At 39.6% G+C, this 21787-nt stretch overlaps 2 protein-coding genes across 3 annotated transcripts in view; both read right to left on the bottom strand.

The window, feature by feature from the left end:
• Positions 1-21787, bottom strand: part of LOC116320990 (nuclear factor 7, brain-like) — a 1074516-nt gene that overhangs the window by 459830 nt on the left and 592899 nt on the right. The window lies entirely within an intron of this gene.
• LOC120438417 (macrophage mannose receptor 1-like) lies at positions 12984-18046 on the bottom strand. The gene is made up of 5 exons (XM_039608834.1): positions 17984-18046; positions 14732-15115; positions 14301-14645; positions 14128-14216; positions 12984-14044 (listed from the first exon to the last, which is right to left on the bottom strand). Exons 1-5 carry the CDS (start codon positions 18021-18023, stop codon positions 13919-13921), a joined length of 984 nt encoding a protein of 327 aa, XP_039464768.1. The 5' UTR covers positions 18024-18046; the 3' UTR covers positions 12984-13918.

Below are 21787 nucleotides of genomic sequence, written 5' to 3'. Positions count from 1 at the left end.
GGCCACGTAAAACCAGAGTTACATGCAATGTTTTTATCTGAACAAAACAGCGGTGTTTACAGCGGGAAGAACGGTAAAAACAGCGTTTTCTACAGACAGCGCTAGCAAACACTCTCCGCTTGCGAGTGTAAAAAGAAAAAGAAAAAACACCCCTTCCCTATTGGTGTTAGAGTTTACCATGTCAGCCAATCAAAAAAATGATATGGCAACATGTGACACTTGGTTGTTTAGGGAGAAGGGGAAGTTTTTAGGAGTGACACCCGCGAAGGAAAGCGGGCGAGCGAAAGAAAGAGAGAGAGCGAGTTTTCATATGTGAGACATTAGTGACGTTTAGCGTGTTTGGAGGCTATAGTTAGTTTGTTGTGTAGTTATTGTTTTGTATTGTGTGTCAGTTAGACTGATGAATTTCATATTTTCTCCAAAAAAAGCCGTCAAAGGCAGATTTCAGTGTAAACTCTGTTCCCACGTGGAAAACAGGACCGATACACCTCCTGCTGTCAGACCTGCAGGGTTTAGGCCTGTGGTGTTCTCCTCCGTCTTATACTGAACACAAACTACATTTTTTGGACTGGCACAAATAATTTGTGTGCCTTCTTATTTGATGCAGCACACCTGATTGTTCTGTAAATAGATTTAGATGGTTATATAAAAAACGCCTGAGGCCTTGGCTGCATTTTTAGGTAAATGGTACCATATAACTTTGTTGTTTGCAAAACTTGTGCGTAATTTTTAGAAATGTACAATTTCTATTTGCATTTCAAGTCATGAAAATGATTCGTTAAACATGTTTGTGGGTTTTACAGTAAAAAATATAACTTTTTTCTACTCGCATTTTGTCTGAATTTAGATCAACTGTGCTAATATAGTATACCAAAATGTAAAAATAACTCAAAATTCAGATATTTGAGGTTGTCCTGAAAATAATGATACCAAACAAGGCAAGAAAAACATATTTTAAAGGTGAAATATAGAAGTAAAATCAAAAGTAGTCAAAAACGGCCAATTATACCCTGGACCCCAGAGGGTTAAATCGCCCTGTTCAATGATGTAGCCCAAGAATGACACATACTCACATGAAACTCACACTTTTCTCCTTTAACAAACAGGTGATTCTCCATGAGAGATTGCAGGACTTGTCTGACATGGCGTACATGATCAGAGAGAATGCGGGAGAAGATGAGAATGTCGTCAAGGTACACAAACACAAAACGATTGATGAAATCACAGAGCACATCATTGACTAGACCCTGAAAGACAGCATTAGTAAGTCCAAACGGCATGACCAAGTATTCAAAATGGCCCAGGTGCGTGTTGAAGGCTGTTTTCCACTCGTCTCCCTTTCATATTCGGACTAAGTGGTAGAGATTTCGCAAATAGAGTTTAGTGAAAATTGTCTCCCCCTGCAGGAGTTCAAAAGTGGAGGACAAGAGTGGCAGAGGGTACTTATTGGTAATGTTATTGAGGCCCCAGAAATCAATACATGGCCGGAGGCTTTTATCTTTCCTAGGCTACATCCACAAGTACACGGGTATTTTTGAAAACTGAGATTTTCCATTTTCGTTTTAAAAAATAATCCCGTCCACACATAAACGTAGAAATGAAGGAAAAAGCTGCTAGGAACATGCCAACCATGTAGAAATGTTGGCCAATCAGAAGTCTAGAAGCCTCGGTGGGAAATAGTAAACAAAGATGGGGCATAGAAGCAGAACCGAGTCATATGTGTGGAGGGACAGTAACTGTGTGTGTATATGTAAGCATTTAAACACTGCAGAGAGTACAATTAACAGTAACAGTATTGTAGAAATTCATTTCACTGAAACAATAATGTGGCGCACAGTGTGACGTCAAAAAAGGCGCACACCTTTGACGCTGCGTCTCCGTTTTTCTCGTCCACACGTAAATGCAAAAACTGAGTTTTCGAAAATATCCACCCTGGCAGGCGTTTTTAGAAATCTCCGTTTTCAGTGACCGAAAACGCCGTTTACGTGTGGACGAAAGGTGCAAACGCATAGAAAAATCTGCGTTTTCAAAAATACCCGTGTACGTGTGGACGTAGCCTTAGTTACAAAAAAGAACCCAGCAGCCACGGGGGATGAAGAGGGGCCAATTAGTCCATTAGCCAAGGATTCATTGATGTACTTCTCCATGCATTCACGTTCAGGTTGAGAGAGGCTGTACAAGCGACTAGTGGGAAGGGGTGCACCTGGGAGCAAATCAGAACTGCAATCGTACAGACGGTGAGGGGGAAGAGAGCGGGCTCGGTCCTTACAAAACACTTGTTTGAGATCATGGTACTCCGACGGGACGGCTGAAAGGTCAGGGGGCTCGTGCGGTGGTGAGTTATGATGTTTTTACAGGAGTAGCAGCTTTTAAACAGGTCATGTGACATTCTTCACCCCACCCCAGAACCCTCTCCTCTTTCCAGTCGAGTACGGGGTTATGCTGGCGCAACCATGGAAATCCCAGCTCTAGGGGTGTGAGAGGAGCTTGAAACACATAAAACTGTAACATTTCAATGTGATTACCAGATAGGGTTAGGGACACGAGTTCTGTAATATGAGTTATATTGGGAAGACGCTGACCATTTAAAGCGGTGACCTGCAAGGAGTGGGGCAATGCTTGTGTGTTAACTTTGAGTTCGAGAACCAGGGAAGCATCCATGAAACTCTGCTCCGCCCCGGAGTCAATCAGCACCTGAAGGGAGTGGGAGGAAGAGTGGACAGTCACTTTAGCTGCTAGCATGAAACGTGGAGGAGAATGTGAAAAGGAGACCTCGCCCACCCGTACCCTCCTTTCTACCGATGGGCGTGGTCTTTTGGCCTTGCTGGACAGACAATGGCGATATGGCCCTTGCGGCCACAGTAAAAGCACTCACCGGCCCTCCATCGGCGGGCTCTCTCCTTCGGGGAGATTTGGGAGCGTCCGATTTGCATGGGTTGCTCATGCTCGTCGCCGCGATCCACATCCCGATTGCTACTTCCGCTTCTGCCGGAAGCTGTCTTCGCTTGCCCCATGGGCATCTGGGCACTGTACTTGCCGGCGCAGTGACGCGCCCTCAAATGTTTATCTACATTCACACATAACGTTATCACCTCCAACAGGGTTTTGGGCAGCTCTCTCATTAATAGTTCGCCCTTGAGTTCATCAAAAACATAGTTTAATAAAGTATTTATCAGCGCAGACTGCCCCCATCCAGTCTCCTCAGCCAGTACCCAAAACCCCACAGTAAAGTCTGCCATACACCGTCTTCCTTGTTTTAAGTTCAGCAAACGGTGACCTGCCGCCTCCGCTCCGGTGCCCCTTTCAAACACACTTTTAAACTTTTGAGAGAAAGTCAGCATAAGTCGGTTTGCAACACTGCTTGAGCCCACTTTAAGGCTTGACCACGGAGTAACTGAACAAAAAAGCGTAAAAAAGGCGTAGCGGGACTTGGCAGAGGTATGTGCTGAGCGAGAGCCTGAGTGAGTGCGAGCAACTGATGGTTAATGTGTTGTAGCATCTGCTTGTGTCGCTCCAACAAGGCTTCTGGAGCGGGGGCGGGTTGCTGAGCTGAGTCTGCTGGATCCATGGTATGGCTGGATTGTTACTGACACGTGTTGCTCTGAGGATCTACGCGCAGGACTCCGGAGTTGCAACAGGAAACTTGGACTTGACGTGTACTGACTAGGGTCTTCACAACAATCCAGCATTGAACAGCTGACCTCCTCCCTCTCAAATACCAGCTGGTCTGATGAGACCCAGGTGTTCCCAACCCAGGAGGGTGTGAGCCGAGGGCGTGAACCCGCCATGAGTTCCGCTCCGGGAAAACAAGAGAGAGGGCGAGAGAGAAAGAGAAAAAGAGCCAGGAGTGGGGATCTAATGATCAGCGCCCTGCTGATCCTGCAGGTCGTGACAGAGAGTGCAGCTACTGCCCCTCCCCCCTCTTCCCAGTGCAAAGCACAAGGCTCGCGTGCGGAGTGAAGCGGAAAAAAAGTGCGAGAGAGAGAGGGTGAGAGAAAGAAAAAAAACCCAATAAGGAGCCGGCTCGCGTCGTTTACTTCAAAGAGCCGGTTCGTTCGCGACCGACACATCACTACTCACTACCACTTTGTAAACCCTCCTTTTTACTCTTGCCGGAGTCGACGGGCTTCATCACAGAAAAATGGAATGTGGGATGCATGCTAAGAGATGATGAGAGCTTGAGCTATATTGCTAATGATAGACATCGCTCTTGAAGGCATCCCACTAGAAGTGGCATTTGAGTAGAGAAATGTTCCTACTTACTCCAGGATGACAGACCAAATGCATCCAATGAATGATGGCAGAAGGGGCTCTTATAAGGACATACCTTATGTTGGAGTGGGTCCTGAGCCTTGGACTGGACAACTTTCTCTCTGTCATGTATTCTTGTAAATTATCCTTACCTCTTCCCAGAAAAAGGTTTAGCTGGTACAACTTCCAATGACATACTTGATTTCACAATCAAGGCAAAAGGCCAAAAGGCAGCTATTTTGAAGAATCTAAAATATAAATATGTGACACAGGAATTACTTTTTGCTGATTCTGATTCTGAGGAGGTTTTGAGGATCATTACAAGCTTGATCTCCCAACAATAACAATAATTACATACATCTTCTCAAGTCAGTCTCAGTCAGTAGAGTTTGTTAGAGTTGTGTGTACATAATTGTACAGGACCTCATGAGGGTATTCTGTACTTGATACATCATTAACTTTACATATCCACTAGTATGTAGCCCACACATACTATCACAGCAATGCTGCTGTACATCAAATGACCAGCAGAAGTCAGTGGATCCAAATGGCAACTCAAGGTAAACCACCTGAACTGCTTCGCCTCGAGTGCTGCCCACCAGGTCAGCCACTAGAACAGTGTTCCACCACTGAAGCCGTGGTTGGTATTTTAGATTATTAGACTGAGACCGTTTTTTGTTATTAGACAGCATGGTTTAGGTTTATGTTTAGTTCTGTCCTCCCCCTCCCGTATTTGTTTGTCATTCCTCACTGTAAATAAATGCTCGCACACATCATCAGCCTTTGCCTGCATTTTGGGTCGTCCTTCCCTAAACCACATGACAGCAACAGTTTCTGTGTTTCTTTGCACTCCTTGCCTAGAGCAGGGGTCAACAACCTGCAGCTCTGGAGCAACAGGCAGCGGCAAGTATTTAACTGAAGTGTATTTTATTTGTGTTGGTTCTTTTCTTAACTTGTTCCAAATTAAAAGATTAGCATGATCTTGATATATACATATATATATATATATATATATATACATATATATATATATATATATATATATATATATATATATATATATATATATATATATATATATATATATATATAGTGGTGCAACGGATCACGGTTGATCCGTAATCCGAACCGATCCCACTCCACGGTTCGGTACGCACGTGATCCGAAGATTCGAAAAAGAAGAAAAAAGTATGTGTATGGTGCCCGTGGTCAGTCTGTCAAGCGATAGTTATGGTCAGGGCTAGCGGTCCAAGTGGAGGAGCAGAGGAGTTTGCGGTATTTAAGCAGCCCTTTGCTGCCCAATCCGACCGGGCTAAAGCTATTACAAAAGCTATTGGGGTGTTTAGCTGCAGACGGGAGGCCGTATTCTGTTGTGCAAAACAAGGAGTTTAAACTAGTCAGCGCATTAGCTGATGCATTGACGCCATGCAGCCCCATGCACGGGGCGATCCGTGGTAACTAGTTAACGGAGATTTGCCGCATTAATGCAGTTATGGCATTAACGTCATTTTAACGAGATTTACGCTGACAGCACTAGTTTAAACTATGATGAAGGTGCTTGAGCCACGCTATGAAATTAATGAAAAAATTAAAATCAATTGCTGACATCTGGAGAAACTCATAGAAGGTAAAAACAGGAGGGTATACATCAAAAGGAGCAAAACATCGACGGCAGAAAAGTTTAGGAACGGGAGCTTTAGTGACAAGATCGCTCCAAGCATGTATGAGCAGGAAAAGTTATAACTGAGCTGTCCCAGGTATCGTCTGTTGTATCGTCAAAAGGGTGGACCTCCAGGGCAACGGGAAGCTACGTGACTGTGACCGCTCACTATATAACAGCGGAGTGGTAGATAGAAAGCCCTGTACTGCCCTATATTGCACCTTAATTTGTTTTTATATAATTGCGTGGAAAGAGTCTTGTGTTGTGTCTTGTATGTTTTTGGGAAATAAAAACCATAGCTTTGCTCTATTTCCCTCTTTTAGTTCTTAGTATTTATTCAAAATCACACAAGACCCTAAGCTGTCTCACTCCCAACTAACCTATTTAAATAGGGTGTGTGCTTTTAGTATTACTAACACTGATTGTTGTTTAAGAGAAAAGAACCCTGGTTGTATCAATCAGGAGTTACTTACAACAAGCTACATAAGTAAAAATAATGTGATCGTTTTTTTAAGTAGCAGATACATATAGCCAGAACATATACATTGTAAGAGAGTTCAAAGTGATCAAAATTTTGAACTTACTGAAATGAAAGAAAATATTAGATCAACTTAAACTATTTAAATTAGTAGGACAGATTTTTAAATTTTAATTTTCTTTACTTAATTTATTTAATAGCAGTAACAATGTTAGTACAGTCCGTTGAAAAAGTATTAATTCCCCTTGCACTTGCGCATTCCCCCATATTTTGTCACCTTACAACCCCAAACTTAAATGTTTTGATTAATTTTTTCTGGGAAAAACCAACACAAAATGGCAGTGGTCGAAAATGTGGCGTGAAAATGATAAATGTTTTTCACTATTTTAAGCAAATGAAAATGTGAAAAGCATTTGTATTCAGCCCCCTGTACTTTAATACTACTAAATAAAATTCAGCGCAGTCAGTGCCTTCAGAAGTCATCTCATTAGATCTCTGAGTGTAATTTAGTCTCATTATAAATACACCTGTTCTATGAAGGTCCCAGTGGTTTATTGGAGTACATTAGTGAACAAATAGCATCGTGAAGATCAAGGAACTCACCAGACAAGTCAGTGATAAAGTTGTAGATACGTTTTAAGCAGAGTTAGGTTATAAACAAATATCCCAAGCTGTGACCATGGGCTTCCAAGAGGCCGTGCAGAAATCCACAGCTAGGGTGGAAGAATCTGTCCACAGAACAATTTTGAGCTCTGTACTCTGAGCTCTATATAGAAGAGTGCCAAGAGAAAGCCAATGTTGACAGAACAACAAAAAAGGTCCCATTTGCAGTTTGCCAGGAGCCATGTAGGGGACACTGCAAACATGTGGAAAACGGAAAGTTTAACATTTTGGTTCAAATGCAAAGAGCTACATGTTGTGGAAAAGTAAGCACTGTTCATCACTCTGAACATACCATCCCCACTGTGAAACATGGTGGTGGCAGCATCATACTGTGGGGATAGTTTTCTTCAGTGAGGACAGGGAAGCTGGTCAGAGTTAATGGGAAGATGGATGGAGCTAAATACGGGACACTCCTGGAAGAAAACCTGTTGGAGGCTATAAAGGACTTGAGACTGTGAAGGAGATTCACCTTCCAGCATAACAATGACCCTAAACATACAGCAACAGCTACAATACAATGGTTTAGATCAAAGAATGTTCATGTGTCACAGTGGCCCAGTCAGTCCAGTCCAGACCTAAATCCCACTGAGCATCTGTGGATAGACTTGAAAATTACTATTTACAGATGCTCTCCATCCAATCTGGCCGAGGTTGAGCTATTTTGCAAAGGAGATTGGGCAAAAATTTCAGTCTTAAGAGCCCTTTTACTGTTACTTGGGTTGAATCGACATGGATAACCATGACTTGATTTGGTTCAACTGGTTTTCAATTACAACTCACTTGAACCTTGTATGCATACTTGTCATAGCAACGTGTCCTATAATGTAATTGACATGCAACATGAACAATACAACAAAGTTGGACATCTAAGCAAATATATACCTGCTATTTGGTTTTTATTTTTGTAGCCATTTCCCTCGTAGCTGTTTCAAAATTGGTGGTTTTGATTTTCGGGAACGAGAAGCTCTCATGACTCATTGAGTGACGCTACTGACCAAAATATCGGTGGCATGCAGTCTGACAACGTCACATTTTAGTACCTGCTCACTTGGGACCCTGGCAGAGCAAGTACCTGGTACCAGGTACTATGACCTAATGGAAAACTCTGCAAACCATGGTGAACCATGCAGAGTCGATCCAAGTAAGTAATAATGGAAAGGGGCTTAGATGCTGGTAGAGACTTGCAGTTGTAATTGAAGTGAAAGGTGGGTCTACAAATTATTGACGCATACAAATTATTGCATTCAGAATACATTGCACACCACAATATTCAAGATTTTGGGGGGTTAAAAGTGTGAAAGTCATGTAGCATTTTTGTACCACTTCAAAATTATCTGCTACTTATTTTTTTGGTCTATCACAGAAAAACTCATTAAAACTCATTGTGTTTGTAAGGTGACAAAATGTGTGAAAATTCAAAGGGTATGAATGCCTTTTCAAGGCACTGTATGTACTTTTTAGCAGTCACAATCCCTATAGTTAAGTTAAAAATTCTTACTTTCACATGCATATTCCCCTATTCTTGTCCTTTTTATGAGCCCAAATGTTTGTAGCAGCAACCAGTTAGTCAACAGAATGCAGAAGGGCAAATTTTATTCTTAACCATATATTTGAGTTGGCAATGGCTTAATGCCAGGTGCTATTCATGATGCAACCATCCCTATTTTATCAGCGTTTGGGACCAGTACTAGGAATAAACTGGGTTGTTGTTAATAACAGTAATGATAAGAACCTATTTGCCCCAATAGGTGGGAAAAACATTTTGTTTCTTCAGATAGAACATACAAAATGTGACTGATATCATAAGAACAAAATTCATTAAATATATCAAAATGTAAATAGTAGAACAAGGAACTTCAATTTAAAATGACTGCAAGTATTGTGGTACCAGGAGGTAAAGATGTTAATAAACACATTTAAAAAAAACTTTACATATGATCTTATTTCCCAAATGTTTCCCAAAACTTACTGAAATAATCTTATTTTAGTAAGTTTATTAGCATTATTTCAAACGTTTAACATATTAATGAAACTGACCTGAAAGCAGCAGGATGAGCAGTAAACAGGCTCCTTCCATTCTTTGCTTCTATATAACAAAAATATAGTGATCTTGAATATTATTGTAACAGAATTATTATAACCCATTTTTGTCAGTCTAATAAATTTCAGAATCATTAGTTGTATTTTCACACATCAAGAATAATTATATCAAATACTTTCTGAATATTTAAAATCTCACATGCTTTTAAAATAATGGTCTAAATCAGATAAATAGCAAGATTAATGATGGTAACTTACCCGACAACGTATCTTTTCGTCTGTTGAGTGAAGCTGAACTTTAAGGATGTCTTTGTTTGTTGTTTTCATACATTTTACTGTCAAATGAGAAAATCTGAAGGAAGTGAACTCTGCAAAAAAAATTGGAGATGAGTAGAATTATGGTAACAAACATGTTTAATGAGTGTTCATTAATAATATTATTGCATTCATGTAGTTATGCATATGGTATAAACATTACTTTTATCTAAAGTCTTATTTTATACATTATGTAATGTAATTGATGCAAATTGCAATGATGCTGCGCTCAGGAAGGAGACATTGAAAAGAGGAACTTGAGATATTTATTTCATGTTTGGGTCCAGCTCACCCCTGGATTACTCACCCCCATCCATACAGTGGTCTCACCCATGTGTTTGGAGCTAAAAGGGTCACCACTACCTGGAGCCTCATGACATCAGCCTTCCAAGGCATGCTGGCACCGTTACGTAAACATTTCAAGTCACAGGGTACAAATACTGAAAACCTCCTGTGGCCACATTAACTCTATTTGGACTAACAATGGAGGTTTGACTAATTAATCTCATTGAATCTAAACTAATAACCCATTTTTGGCCCTCTAATTATGACCACTACCTGCTGCTTTTCTATGTTTTAACTAATTAACTAAATAACTAAACCATCTGTTTTATGTTAGGTCACCAAAGAGTCTCAAACTGATTCAGAATCCTCCTGGTCTCTCAGATGGTGCACTAACATGTACCGTCCTGACAGGGTTTTGAACAAATGTTGTTTTGGTGACTAAAGTGATTGACTTCAGTATTATTGCTTTTAAGATGGGCAAAAACTACCACTATGATAATGACTGGGATCCAGAAAACATGCAAGAATGGAATTTCCTTTAAAGAGGTTCAAAGCATCATTTGTGATGTTGTTGTCCTCATATCCTCCAGTCACTCTTGCATCTGCATTCACCTTCATTCACCTTTAATAAAACTGCTTTGAATTTCCTCCAAATTATCCCTAATTTGCTCTAGTCAAATTAGCTGTGCCTTCTGACTCCGAGGGCAAATAAGTACAATGTCTTTCACCTATGATCACACACACTCCTCCCTGTACTGCAGGTAATGCTTCAAATGCTGCTCTATTGTCATTAACAATCCTCCAGATTAAATCAAGCTTGGCCTTCATTGTTATCTGAAGGCCAAGAAAGATGCTAAGTGACTTTACCAAGTGGATCATCATGGCCTTGCCATATTGATCTATTTGATTGTTACCTTTATTATAATTATGTATTTATTTGATTTGATTTTCGGTTGTTACAGACGGGACAGACATGACTGGGGGATAGGACAGGGAGAAAAAATGAAAGAAAAGAGAGGGGGAGAAAGAAAAATAGAGGGGAGAAGAGATGGTGTGAAAGGGGGGAAGAAAGAAAAGAAAAACAAACAAAACACCTGGATCACCTGTATGGAGAAAAAAACAGAAGAGAAAACAAACAAGAAAGAGCAACATACTAAATACAACACCATCACAATAAACTAGCTAACAGTAGATACTAAATATTACATGTTATTGTGCCGCACGCAAGATCGACAGCGCACAATGTGCTTTGAGGTAGCAGCCAAGAAAGGTGTAGCTTGTGTCTGTGAACAACTGTTTGTACACCTGTGTGATCAGCATGCTTGTATTCAAAAGGTTTCTCCATGTAACGATCTCTTAGAGGGTGTGGGGAGTCATAGCCCCATCCCCCAGGGCATGAAGCAGGTATGGAGGAGATCCAAGCCCCAGACATCCAGAGGCCCCAGAGTACGAGGACCCAAGGAGGACCACCACGGGGGCAACCATGCCACCCTCCTGGGAAGAGCTTAGGCTCTTCGAGAGCTCACCCAGCAGCCACGGAGCAGAGGCCAAAGGGGGGTTGCAGTGACGTGCCTGCGGGCTCTGCCGGCAGCCAGCTGCTCCCGGGGTGAAGGCAGCTGTGACCCCTCTACCCCTACACCCGTTCCTGTTCCTCGGGTGGGGGTGACTGGTGTCCAGCTATGGTGTTATTTTTGTGCCACTATTCTGAGTGCACGTAAAAAAAATATGAGCGCACGTAAAACAAAAAAGTGTGCAGGTGCAAGTGTTGCATTTTGAGGAGAAATTTATTTTGAGCGAAAAAAGCTAAATTCGAGTGAACAAACTTCATTGCTGCGTGCAAAAAATGTATTTCCGTGTTTGCTATTATCCACACAAACACAATAGCAGCCCCTCTTGTTCAGTTTTTGCATTTGCGTTCGCTCGCAATGTGTTGGTTGCACGCTCAACTCTTTCTATACACCGTTATATTTGTGCGACAAAACCAGCCAATTACAGACTTGGATGCAAAACAATCTGATTGGCTGTTCTGGTCTCCAATCAGCTCAAAATGACGAAATGCAATATCCCAGAATCCATTTCGTCCAAAACTCAAATGAGGCAGTGGCGGAGGAACACAGAGTGGCGGAGTTTGAAATATTACTCTTTCTGGGTCACAAAATAGACTTTTAAGATATTTTCATGCGAGAATGGTGCTGTGTAAACTTCAAATATCTGCTCGATTTATCAAGACATCACATATTTGCACAAGTGCTCTAAACGTTTTAGAAGATGCAGAGAGAACAAGGTTCGTACAATCTTTTGAGAAAAAGAAATATGATACTCTTAAGAGGATGGTTCAAACAATTAACAATAGAATGAGCCTTCCTAACACATTTTTGTTATAAATGGCTGAAAGTCCATCTTGCCAGTGCCCTGAACTTTTGCTAGCAGTTCTTACCAGAAGTCCCAACTGATTCTTATCAGTTCAAGGTGCCTGGTTCAAGGTATTGAACCAGGCAGCGATACAAAAAGACACAAACCTTCTATAAAACAAAGACAACATCTCAGATGAGACATTAAAGGATCTAATTTTCTTTAAAAAAAACAACCAAAAAACAAAAACAACTAACTTTTTTAGTAGTGGCAACAGCATGAGGCTCAAAGCAGTTTATATTCAAGCACCACACCGTTAACTTATAACCAGCTGTTGTTGTTTTTCTGGCTCTTGTCAGCTGTCCAGAAAAATGCAGAGATTGTCTTCCTCAAAGTCAACAATTTGAAATGGGTACAGCTTTAATGTGTCAAGGACATTATGTCATTTCAACATGCGAAAGTGCAACAATAACATGTTTTCTGCAGTCTTCTGTCATATACCTTCTCTAAAGTGAAGCATAAGCTGAAAGAATTTAAATGTCAAAAAAAGAACAGTTTGAGCTCTTTATCTTGTTTTATTTATGATCACTGATATACAACAATGAATTTTTAATCTGTTACAGTTTACTTTCCTACAGCTGTGACATTTGGCCCAATCCCAAGTTGGCCCTAAGTTTTAAGAGCTAGTTCCTTCTCTTGTGCTTATTTAGAGGGTGATCGTGGTTCAGGGGGATGGGAAGCTCATCTTCTAACTGGAAGGTTGCTGGTTCAATCTCCAGCTCTGTCCGTCTTGGTCGTTGTGTACTTGGGCAAGACACTTCACCTACTCCTACTGGTGATGACCAGAGGGGCTGATGGCGCGATATGGCAGTCTGCCCCAGGCCAGCGGTGAATGTGAGAGTGACTGAATAGTGGAATTGTAAAGCGCTTTGAGGGTCTCGAAAAGCGCTATATAAATGCAATCTACTATAATTATTTAAGTTTAGTTTTTTGTCTTGTGCTTTAACGCTTGTCGTGGTTAACCTGTGGTTAACATCACAGCGCTATAAACTGCAGGTCATGCCTTAAGTCAAAGTCTGCAGACATAAAGACTCAGAAAGTTTTTATCAGAGACTTCAGCCTTCTCATCTAAGCAGGGCCATTGGGATTGGACCTTTTACTGTCATTGATAAAAAGTTTATATATTTTATATATGCATATATAGACATATTAAATGCAATTCTACTATATAACATAACTGCAACATGCATATAACATACTTCCCAACACCAATTTAGCTAACCATATATAAGTTTCTCTGGAGTTTTCAGTCAGCTCTCTTTTCTCAACCTTCCTGTTTCCACTTCAGCTGCTGTTTTTTAGATTGTTAGATTTTTAGATGTCTTTAATTTCATGGACCTTTAGTAATGTTACCTGATTTATTACTCAGTGTAAAAACCCACAAGGGACTCATTCATTTACTAATAGAAAAATAACCTCAAATCACCAAAGACACACACAATAAGTTAAAAAAAAAAAGTGAAATTATCAGGACTTGAGTCTAACTTAGCATTTTAATTTCCGTTTTTCATAAGGTATTAATTCTTGTAAACTTGCCTACGTGACACATTTGTGTAAGTCAGCAGCAGTTGCTGTCACAATGAAACAGAACTAAAGTGTTGGAAGAGATGCTGCAAAACAAAACAAGAGACTAGAGCCTATCAGGAAAACTAGTGAGTGGACCTCTGATTAAAGAATTTCTACCAAACTACAACTGCAGCTGAACAAATGAGCTGTTGGTGAAACTTTACACTCTGAAATATTGAAAGATTTAAAGGATGAGACAGCTCAGCACAGCATGTTATTAACTTCACACATGAAGTGGTTCAGTCCAGTCAGACTTCAGTTTTGCAGCCACCGTCCACATCCTGATTCTTCGACTGGTCGTCACGGTAACTCTGGACCTTCCTCCAATGAATCCTGAAGTCTGTCAGTCCTTCTGACAGCATGAGGCCTGACAGCTGGACAAAATGTGCAGATGATGAAAAACATGAAGCATAGTTTGAACTTGTGTCAAGTTTGTGTTGGTGACTGAACTGCTGACCTGCTGTGAAACCTGCTGCTGGATCTCTGTGCTGTGCATGTCTGCCTCTGACTGAAGCTTCATTTTCACCACTGTTTGCTTTGTCACTGCTAAACATGAACCACATATAAAACACAAACATTAGTGTTTTACATGATGACAGGATCTTACAGTGTTTGTATTCTGGACCTCACCTGTGAAACAGAAAAAATTAAATCTGACCCCACAGTTGGCATCTCCCCATTCCCCTGACATTAATCTAAATGCTCCACAGTACTCAATTGAATTGTAGTTATTAGGCTCAGACGGCGCCCAGTTAGTGAATGTGGAGGTTGTGTTGTCAGACCAGAAGGCCCAGGGATCCCTGTAGAGGCCAATCCACACATACTGAACCCCTGATCCATTCAAAGTGAGCGTGATGTTGGATTTCTCCTCTTTGCTTCTTATACTGGTCAGGTCTGTGTGGTATGTCCTGCAGTACGACTGAGCCGCTGACCAGGTTTGGTTCTCCATCACTAAGATGTAACTTGTATTTTTGGCTGTTAATAGTTTAAAAAAAAGAACATGCACGTTATGAAGCTTATAAAACTGTATAAATAACTAGTGCAACAAATCTTTTTCCTACCATTGTAACACAGGAAAGGGTAAGAATCTCCACAGGGTCTATCATTCATCTGTGTTTGTCCCTGAAGAGCCACACAGTATTCCTTTGCATTTATACAGTCTGGTTGGCCGTTAGCCCAGATCAGAAATTCATGTGTACTGCCAGCATAAAACAGTTTTCCCTCCATGGACCACTTCCAGCTGTAACGATCATCATAGAGCCCTGTCCAAGCTGCAGTATTGATCCTTGGTGACATTGAGAAAAGCAGTTGGTTGATGTTGCTGTTGTAGATGGTGACCAAGTCAGTGAAGTGTTCTCTGCAGTAACTCTGAGCTTCGGTCCAGGTCATCAGCTGGTTCACAAAGTGGTATTCTCTGGAGTGGGGAGGAAGTGTGGAAAGTCCTCCTGAGAAAAATAAAAAGGTTTTATTGTGAAATATTTTTACCTTACATTTTTACAAATATTTAAGTCATTTTATTTATTTATTTTTATAATGTTTTGTTTATCTCATTTCTTGGTTCAAACTGTTTGACAGAGGTTTGTTATTTCACATCACTGCACACCTTTAAACTTCAAACTTGTTTGAGTCCAAATGGAGGAAATGATGACACATAAAAGAAAGTCCAACTGGTGAATGAGCTATATTTTTAATTCTATTCATTTTTCTCCTCTCTGTAGTCAAACTGCAACAAGTATGTGTAGTGCAGCCATGTACAACTAATAATACGTGTACTACAACATTTTTGGAACATAATTTTAAAGGAGTACAAAATTGAATATTTCTTGTTCACTTTTTCAATCATTTTTAATTACACAAATGCAAAAGTTTGGGCAACCTTGTTAATAGTCATTATTTTCCTGTATAAATCGTCCAGTAATTGCAACAAAGAGTGAAATTAAACAATAAAAACTCAACAAGACACTGTGATCTGATACATTAGAGACTCAAGAGTCTACATCAATTTGGTGAACAGGATCCAGGGTACTGTACTCTAAACTCTACGGTGTCATTCAGCCCCTTGGTAATAATTGTAGTCGTAGATGTAGTGGATAGATCACCCCAAACATTACCAAGAAGTCTATCAGCATTTCTTTGAATACATCCAAAAAGTCATTTTGAATGATTATCACAGGCTGGTAACTGGGCCGTTGCCATGGATTATTATAACAAGGGTCACTGAATCATCGCACATCTGGTTCATAAGAATTGTCAGTTTTCATTTAAATTTTATTTACACAGCGCCAAATCACAACAACAATGGGTTTAAGGTGCTTTATATTGTAAGGTAGACCATACAATACATACAGACAGAAACCCAACTATCATATGACCCCCTATGAGCAAGCACTTTGGCACAGTGGGAAGGAAAAACTCCCTTTTAACAGGAAGAAACCTCCGGCACAACCAGGCTCATTGGTCATTGGTTGAATAACACGTAGTTTGGTGTAGAAAGTGTTAGGCATTCTCTGCTTAAACCCCCTTCGAAGATTGGACCTCTGAGTACACCTACAATGAAAGTAGAGCCAAAATAAAATACAGCAAAACTACTTACTCAGTTCAAAAGTTATAGCGCTTCTCCATACAATGGGTTATATCATGGGTTTGTATTAACTTTAGCTTTAACTGAGCAGACCAGCAACATATTCCTCCCAAAAAGTTCAGCCATTTCTGTACATGGTCAAGTTAATTTGACTTGACTTTAACCATCTCATGTCACTTACCTACCAATAACTCCTGGCCCTTTTTTTTAATCAGTTCTGAATTCTTCAGTAAATCCTTCACCTTACATTTTAAAAGATTAGATTTCATTATAATGTCTGTACACCATAATAAGCATTGTATCAAAAAATGAAAAAAATGAATCAAATTCCTGAAAATATCACACTATGTATAGTTTAAAAACTTAGCATATCTATCTGTCTATCACAGCTACTGCTGTGAACTCAGTCCACTATCTTAGTGAAGTGGCTGTGTTAGCTTAATAGCTGTTAGCTTATTAAGTATTGGTGACACTGAGAATTGGTTTGCTGGCATGTCAATAAAAATGAAAACATAGAAATCTAAAGAAAATTAGCATACTTACTGTGATACAAATAATACTGGTAATGGTCAACACTTTATAGCCGGTGTTCCTGGTCTTTCAATGAATCTCCACTCCCACCCACTCATATTTCAAAAGCAAACAACTGCAAAAAAGTGGGCGAACCTCCATACATGACACAAAATTACCTCACAAGTTGAGTTTTTCTTGGAAGAAATTCAAAGCATTAAAAAGCTAAATAAAACAGCTAGTTGACTCTTTTTAAAGCTTGCAGTTGATATAGGCTTTTTTTAAAATCATAAATTCATTACAGTAAATTCATATTTTTTTTGTCATATATTTTTATAATATTTTTTATGTGATGTTTCAAAACAGAAATAAAACAACAAAAACAATTTGTTAAACAGTGTGCATAATGTTAGTGCAAGAACCTGTGAGCAACTGATAATAGACAATGTCTCTTATCAAAAAGACATAAAAAAAAACCCTCTTTTATGTTTGTGGTCAAATTGACCCCACGAATCCAAACATTCTAAAGATGGCTGCGATATAACTGAGATAAATACGTTAAATTAAATGAAGTTTTTAAGTAGCAGATATTTTTTAAGTTGTCTTAAACTTTTGATCAGGACTATATGCACCTTCATTCTCTGCAACACATCAGCCAGTGCTTTCCCTTTACAGTCATAGTCCCTACATTTAAAATCCCTACTCTTACACACCATACTGCCTTTACCTTCCTATATTTATACACCTTCCCCTATCCTCCTCCTTTGTCAAAGCCCAGCAGTTTGTAATGGCACTGAGCTTATCAACAGCAGAAATGTTAACTCAGGGTGCTAAGAATCCAGTATGGAAATGTACTTCTTATCCACATATTTGACTATGACTTGATGTCAGGTGCCATTCCTGGTACAAGTCTTCTTATTTTATCTGGGCTTAGGACTGGCACGATACAGGATACATTGGCTGTTGTTAATAACTGTAATCCACAGTAACTATTTAGTTTAATAGCTATCATAGAAATAGCTGCAAAAGCAACACAATTTAAAATGAATGCAGGCATTGTGGTATAATGAGGTAGAGATTTTCTCTCTGTCGTTGTTGTAAATGTGTTAATAAATAAATTTTTTTTTTAACTTAACATGTAATCTGATTACCCAAATGACATCAATCTGTCTCAGTAAGTTTATAAACTATATTTCAATGTTTAATATTTTATATTACTGACCTGAGAGCAGCAGGATGAGCACTAAAAGGGTTTCTTCCATTCTTTGCTTCTGTAGAACAAATATAGTCGTCATGATTATTTTTGTCATTTTTTATCACCCATTTTTATCATTTAGAATCAGAATCAGAAAAGGGTTTGTCAGATATTGAGCAGATCTACAACATTAGGAAATTGCTGCAGTACTTAGTGGGAAACATATTATAAGACAAACACTTAGATAAAAAAAAATAAAAAATAAATAAAAATAAGAAAAGTGCTAAGCAGATTGATATATACATTAATGTGGGTGATGATTGGTGCAAAAATGGAACAGATGCAGAGAACACAATATAGGTCATGTATTTGTGGTGGGACCAGTCATATGGTTATTGTTCATGAATCCAACAGCAGAGGGGAAGAAACTGTTCTAATGGCGAGAGGTTGTGGTCTGAATCGACCGGAGTCTCCTGCCTGAGGGGAGCAGGTCAAACAGACTGTGTCCAAGGTGGGAAGGGTCAGCTGTGATCCGACCTGCACACCCCAGTGTCCTGGAGCTGTAGGTTTGTTATCTCCAGTCTGATAAGTTGCTTAATATAGAGTTTAGTGTGTATATCCAAAATAATTATACCTTTTGAATATCTAAAAGTCTATTGTGTCTTTAAATGGTTTCAATCATCAATCATAAGTTTATATGTTTTGTCATTAATAAATTAATGATGCGTAACTTACCAGGCAGCTCATCTTATCATGTCCTGACTGTGGCTAACTTTTAACAAGGTTTTTGTTTGAGTTCTTTGCATATTTTACTGTCAAATGAGGACATCAGGAGGGAGTGACCTTTCTGTAGAAAGTGAAGATGTGGAGTTATGGTAATGGTATGGTAATAAAAATGTTTTAATAAATGTTAATTAATAATATTATTGTATTCATGTTGTTAAGCTAATGCTACAAACACACTTTTCTAAACTATTACAGTGTTAAAGTATTTTCTGAACTTTGATCAAAGGCAAAACAAGTTTATTGATTATCACCTTACCTTCCGTACTCAGGCTTATCTGTAACTTTTGAAAAGGTAACATTTGTGAGTCGACTATTGAGGATTGGGTTATGGCGTCCACCTGAACGGCAGCAAGATCTCAAGCTCCGACCTTAACACCCTTTAAGTACGCCTAAACAGCGGTTAAAAGTCAATCTTTCAGTGGCTTCCTCTCCGACCCAAGCTTCTGCTCCGATCTTAACAGCTAGGATGTCGACTAAACACAGGTTCAAATCTAAAACAGCCGGAAAAGATGGATCAGACGACAATGCTAGCAACGAACTTGAAACCGAGAAGATGGAAGGAGCTAATGCTGGCGCCCAACAGACCGAGATGAGTGTTTTGGCCGCAATTCAGTCACTGAAAACACACTTCACTGCTCAACTGCAAGAAGTTATAACATCAAACCAAGAAATAAAAGACGCAATTGGAGTGTTTTCAGAGAGGCTTACCTCAGCAGAATCTCGCATTAGTAAAATTGAAGACGACTTCTCTTCCCTTACAAGTACAGAGGCTTCCCTTCATAAGAAACTTCAGGAACTCCTGCTAAAAGTGGACGACCTCGAAAACAGAAGTCGGAGATCCAATCTGAGACTCGTCGGATTACCCGAGAATACTGAACAAGGGGAAATCATAATATTTTTGCAAACCTGGCTGCTTGACGTTTTGGGACGGGACGTGTCCCCACCCATCATCGAGCGAGCACATAGGCTACAACGCCGAAATACCCCAAATGGCCCACCCAAAGTTCTGAGATCTACACTGATGGGAGGTCTCTGGGTTGTTGTTTTTTTTGTTGTTGTTTATAAGAGTTTGTTTTTAAAGTGCAGTGCTCTTGAAATAATAATTTGTGAGTTCCGACAGGGGAGACGAGATGTAATTAGGTTCAGGCTACTAAGGGCACAAACTGTATGAGTAGTTATTCAAATATTGAACTAATTTCCTGGAATGTAAGAGGCCTTAGGAAATGTATTAAACTGAAAAGAGTAATGGATAGAATTAAACAATATCACCCAAAGATAGTCTTTATTCAAGAAACACACTTACTTGCGAGTGAAATTGCCCAGATATGGAGGAGATTGCCAGGTCAGGTTTTCTCTAGCCACTTGTCAACACATGCTAGAAGAGTGGCAACACTCATTCATAAATCATTGCCCATGTGTATTAAAAAAACCCATCTTGGATCCTGCAGGGAGATTCATCATCCTACAATGCTCCATGCTGAACCAAGACTTAATTTTAGTTAATTTATACGGCCCTAATATTGATGACTCCAGCTTTTATAACAATCTATTCCTCTCTATTGCAGCCCTTCACGGTGAGATAATCGTTGGGGGGGACTTTAATTGTACCCTAGAGCCTAAGCTTGATAGATCATCAGGTTTAGACTCTTCTCATCCAAAATCTAGACAAGTTATACAACACTTTTTGTCTGAATTCAACCTTAAAGATATATGGAGATTAGAAAATCCAACAGGGAGAGAATACTCACTCAGCCAGTTATAATAGCCGCAGTCGCATAGATTATTTTCTTATTTCAAACTCTCTTGTCCCCAGAATTAATAGCTGTTCATATAAAAGTGTGCTTATATCTGACCACTCATTAACCACTAGTGATGGGATTTCCGGCTCTTTTTAGTGAGCCGAACCTCTAAAAAGAGCCGGCTCTTTCGGCTCCGAACCGGCTCTTCAGGTTGTTTTGTTGCTTTAATTAATTTATTATTAACAATAATATAAAATTATGCACAAAAAGAATTACTAATGTAAAAAAAAGTGGTTTCATTTATATATATAAATATATACGGTGGCCACTAGAGACAAAACACATAAACTCCAAAGCACATTTCTAGCATGAACTGAACTTCCAAAACAGAGCTACCTAATCACTAATCACCTAATCACTAATCACAATTGAAAGCATATGTGTATTGTTTGTGTATTTATACGCAAGCACTCATATATATTCAAATAATTGAAGGTAATGAAGATAATTGCAGGTAAATGAATAAAAAGGTTCATTTACCTGTTACTACCACACACCAAATCCGGTCGTTGGTACTTGCTGGCTTGTGCAGCCACTAGGTAACAAAAGCTCAACACTGCGCTTAGCATCCTGGAGCACTTCTGTTGTCTTTTGTACGTGTTTTGGCGTTTTTACGTGTTTTGGAGTTTTTACGTGTTTTGGAGTTTTTACGTGTTTTGAAGTTTGTACGTGCTGCTTTGTCTCTAGGGGTCATAGTAAATATACTTTTATTTATTCACTCCACATAAAATGTAATAAATAAATCATATAATACAAAAATCAACTATTCACATTTCAATTTTTAACTATTTAAATTTTCAGCCTTTTCCTTTTACAAATTTAAAGTGAAACAACACAAAACATTGCAAACCACAACACAATTAAATATAAATTAAAATATCAAAACAAAAAGAAGATGCACATTCTCTGTCGTATGGACCTGCATGAATAAGCTTTCTGACTCCTTTATCATCTGCAACTGAAAATAGATGATTACTATACCTTTTTTAATGTGACATTGTTGTCCCTGGCTCTTTCTCTGTCTCTCCCTCCTGCTCTGTTCCTGTGCTACTGAGTGTAACTACCGCCCCTCCCCCCTCATCCCAGCGTAAAGCACAAGGCTCGCATGCGGAGTGAAGCCGAAAAAAGTGTGAGAGAGAGGGTGAGAGAAAGAAAAAAAAAACCCCCACGGCTGGCGATAAGGAGCCGGCTCGCGTCGTTCACCTCTAAGAGCCATTTCGTTCGCGAACGACACATCACTATTAAC

This window comes from Oreochromis aureus, linkage group 3, assembly GCF_013358895.1.
Source record: "Oreochromis aureus strain Israel breed Guangdong linkage group 3, ZZ_aureus, whole genome shotgun sequence".
Lineage (NCBI taxonomy): Eukaryota > Metazoa > Chordata > Actinopteri > Cichliformes > Cichlidae > Oreochromis > Oreochromis aureus.
This window is presented reverse-complemented; position numbering and strand designations above follow the sequence as displayed.

Excerpts from the sequence above, each read along its gene's own strand:
- LOC120438417 (XM_039608834.1), bottom strand. The coding sequence starts at position 18,023 with ATGGAAGAAACCCTTTTAGTGCTCATCCTGCTGCTCTCAG. Across the intron at positions 14,217-14,300 it reads TAATTTTTTCTGTTTCACAG|CAGTGACAAAGCAAACAGTG; the intron begins GTGAGGTCCAGA and ends GTTCATGTTTAG. Across the intron at positions 14,045-14,127 it reads AGCAGCAGGTTTCACAGCAG|CTGTCAGGCCTCATGCTGTC; the intron begins GTCAGCAGTTCA and ends CATTTTGTCCAG.